This window comes from Halyomorpha halys, unplaced genomic scaffold (assembly GCF_000696795.3).
Source record: "Halyomorpha halys isolate HHAL.00 unplaced genomic scaffold, Hhal_1.1 Scaffold69.1, whole genome shotgun sequence".
Classification (NCBI taxonomy): domain Eukaryota; kingdom Metazoa; phylum Arthropoda; class Insecta; order Hemiptera; family Pentatomidae; genus Halyomorpha; species Halyomorpha halys.
In genome coordinates, this window is record NW_027108206.1 from 45,662 (window position 1) to 49,379 (window position 3,718).

The window sequence follows — 3,718 nt, forward strand, 5'->3', positions numbered from 1 at the left end:
GCATTCATGGGCTTTATTCTTCAGTAACGTTTTTGTTATTATTATTTATATTTTTGGTTCTATGGTAGAATTTATTATTTTCTTGGTAGTAATTTGTTTTTATACAGGTATGGGTTGACGCAGCAGTTCAAATCTTCTACTCTGTTGGAGCAGGCTTTGGAGTTCATCTGTCCTATGCTAGCTATAATAACTTCAACAACAATTGTTTTTCGTAAGTATTTAATGGCATGAATTAATATGTAACAGCTTATATATAAATTTAATGTGTACATTTCAGTCTATTGTAATATTTTTTTTCTGGAAACATGTCTTATTTTACAATAATATGAGAATTTGACTGTGGGTGTAATTATAGTATCTGTATATTTACACGGTAATACTTCATTCCTTTTCTTCTTCTGTATTTTATCCTAGATTACCTTTGTCATCTTCTGCGCCTTCTCTGTTCGGTGCATCGGGATACAGATCCTACATAGATACCAGAGGGTTGAACCGTAACTGGTATATAGCTCATCAATATCCATTCTCATGTCTTTTATATACAATAAAAAGTTGAGACCTAGCAATCTGTGGGAGAAACCATCTTGCTTCTATAGAATTTCCTATGGTGGGAATGTTATAAGCAGTCGTTCTTTCAAGATCGCCAAATAACGTTCTATTCATTAAATGTGTTCCATTCAATATCCTGGATACTCTTCGATCTTCTAAGACCTTCGTCCATCCTTAATCGGAGGAATATAGATTTGCCGCGGTACCATTTTCGTCTATTGGTTGAAATTATCTTTTTAAAAGAGATACGATACGCATGGTGGAACGCTCCGAAGCCACCTTGAATTGAGAATTTATAGGCGAACGCGTTACTTATATTTCGAAATTCTCATAATCACTTCAGTTAATGACAATAATGGTGATTGATTTTGGTCCAGACAGAATTTATTCTATTCAGGGACTATTCTACTTTTTAAATATTCTAGGTATGGTTTCACGGCGAACTGCCTTGGAGTACTTGTGCTAAAGTTGGTGAGAATTCCTCAAGGTAAGCTTATCCCCGAGTCTTACCAGGCCTGAGTATTGGTTGCAACTATCCTGAGCTTCTTCTTCTCATATTATCCTTTTATCTTGTTGACGGTGCGTTCAACTTCAATGTTAACCTGGCCTTCGAGGTCAGACCGTTTGCCTAAGGGGACCACTCTTCATCGAGTATTTGCAATAACCCGTGTTTTGTACGGATTTTTATATAAAAAAAAGAAAAGATTTTTTTATTTATTTATTTAATGTAGTTTACAACTGTACTACAAAGAATAAATACAATAAGTAAATTTGTGGAATGTTTCATTTAGACTTGAAAATCTTGAGAAGGGGGTGGTCCCTTCAAGCATTAATTTAAATTAGAAGGTCCCGTGGCCATATTCTTTTCAGACGCCTCGGAGGATTATCAGGGATTGTTAAGGATGAGAGATTAAGAATTAATGGGTTAGGATGGGTAAGGGGTTTGGAGTGAAAATACTCAAATCTGTGTTGGGCCAAATCTGGATGTTAAGTTCTTTGTGGGTGAGTTTATTTGTAACGTAATAAGGAGCATTAAGGATTTTACGTCAGACTTTGGATTGTAAGGATTGGATGCGGGAGGAATTTTATGGCTTGGTAGAGCCCCAGAGCTTAATTCCATATGTTCAAATTGGTCTGATTATCGTAATGTATAATAATTTTTATTAGTGAATGGGAAGTTTAGAGCGTTTGTCAAGTAGGTTTTGTAGCAGTCGAAATCTACGAGCAGTTTATTGTCATTTCAGTCTTGTATGAGGATTTCAAGTAAGTCTCTTGTCAAGATGGAGTCTTAAGTATCGAATCTGTTCAACAGTTTTATAAATTAAATATGTATAAATAAATGTATTTTTTTTATAAAGTAAAATTTACAATTCAATTGTAATCTATTTATCTAGATATTTTTTTTCGTTCCTCGGGGACCATAGAAGTAGATGGATACGATGTCTTCGTAAATTTCCTTGAGAACCTGGATGAATTTCATTGTAATTTGGAGTGGTCAGAGTGAAATCATTGTCCATAATATTAACTCAGTTCTAATGTTTAGTAATTCTCTGAATAAGATAAATTTTATTTGCTATACATTTAGGGCTTAGCAAAATAAATCTATTCAAAACAATTAAATGTGCTTATTTATGACTATTTATACGGAATAATATTTTTTTTTTTAATTTTTATCTATTGATAAATATTACAATCTGCCACAACGTTAGGTAATTGTGGTAAATAATCACATTCGTACTAAAATAAAATAACATAAGAATAAAAATAAATAAAAAAAAAAGTACATAAAAATAAATAAAAGCTCTCTCTGGATACATACAAACAGAAGAACAAATAAAATAAACATAATCAAACTATGTACCTGAAAAAAAAATCACCAGTCGCATTTACACTCTTAATAATAATATTATACATAAAAAAAAAAATTATGTAGGTTGAAATTTTCTTGTTTATTTTGTCAATATTTACATACGATAGTCTTTTCCAGGGTCCACGTCCTATTTGAGTATTGAAGTCTCATTGGAAATAGTGATATCCGTTAACAATTAAATAATGGATGTATTAATTATTCAATAATTAAATTGTTTCAATCAGAATTGTTTACATAAAATTAATGGATTTAATTTTTTAACCGAATGCGTATTTTCTCTTTGTTTAGGGACTGTATCATCACATCAGCTGTCAACAGTTTCACTTCTTTTTTCTCAGGCTTCGTCATATTTACTTACCTCGGCTTCATGAGTCATAAACAGGGTATACCCATCAGTTCAGTAGCTACAGAAGGTGAGAAACAACGTTTAATTATTCTAACCAAGTATGTGAGAGAAATATATAAATACTAAAATAAAGAGTTTTTTTAATTTAAAGTAGTTAATTTGATTGTAATAAATTAATTTAATTTCTATCCAGAGCAAAGAAATAAAAAATGAATAATAATTAATAAATGATTTTACAGGTGCAGGCTTGGTGTTTCAAGTATACCCAGAAGCTGTAGCAACACTGCCCGGCAGTCACTTCTGGTCACTTCTGTTTTTCTTTATGCTCATCATGCTAGGGCTTGACAGTGGGGTGAGGTTCATTGAAGTTTTTTATGGTTCTTAAGTTTTTATAGAAACTAAAAGTTAAAATTTAATAATATAAGCTATTGCATTCAGTTGCGTATCTTAACCATTAGGGATCGAGAGCAGATTTATTATTGAGTGACTTACTTAAAATTTTTAAAAACGCCAATTTTTAACATGAAACGATAAAATTCTTTTCTAATTAAAAAAATTGATAAATTTATTTATTTTTAATGAAGTTATCATTCAATAAAAAAAAAAAAAAAAAGATGCCGGCCGTCCCTTCCCTATATACAGCTATTTCATGTTATGGTATCAAAAATGTCTCTCTTTTTTTTATGGATTTAAATTATACAAGTAAAATAGGGCATATATATATAAACAAAAAAAAATGTTCCGTTGATGAAAAATTATTTCATTAAATAATTTCCTATGATGGGAGGATATTTTTTATGGAGGAGGGAAAAAACTTGGGTTTGAAATGTTAGTTTTAGAACAAGTGACGCATATTTCTTGAGTATATTTTAATGCTGAACCTAATGGAAATAAAAATAAGACGAAATTATCACACTAAAGAAAGTTATGCATTTTCAAACAGGAAAAATTCA

The 3,718-nt window shown here is 31.0% G+C and overlaps 1 protein-coding gene across 1 annotated transcript in view; it reads left to right on the forward strand.

Annotated features, from left to right (window-relative positions):
* The window catches only part of LOC106692751 (sodium-dependent noradrenaline transporter), a 52,820-nt gene that overhangs the window by 34,075 nt on the left and 15,027 nt on the right, over positions 1 to 3,718 (forward strand). Inside the window, exons 9-11 of the mRNA XM_024363377.2 lie at positions 108 to 211; positions 2,708 to 2,832; positions 3,005 to 3,117. Of these exons, the coding sequence (XP_024219145.1) occupies positions 108 to 211; positions 2,708 to 2,832; positions 3,005 to 3,117 (342 nt within the window). The remainder of the gene's footprint in view (positions 1 to 107; positions 212 to 2,707; positions 2,833 to 3,004; positions 3,118 to 3,718) is intronic.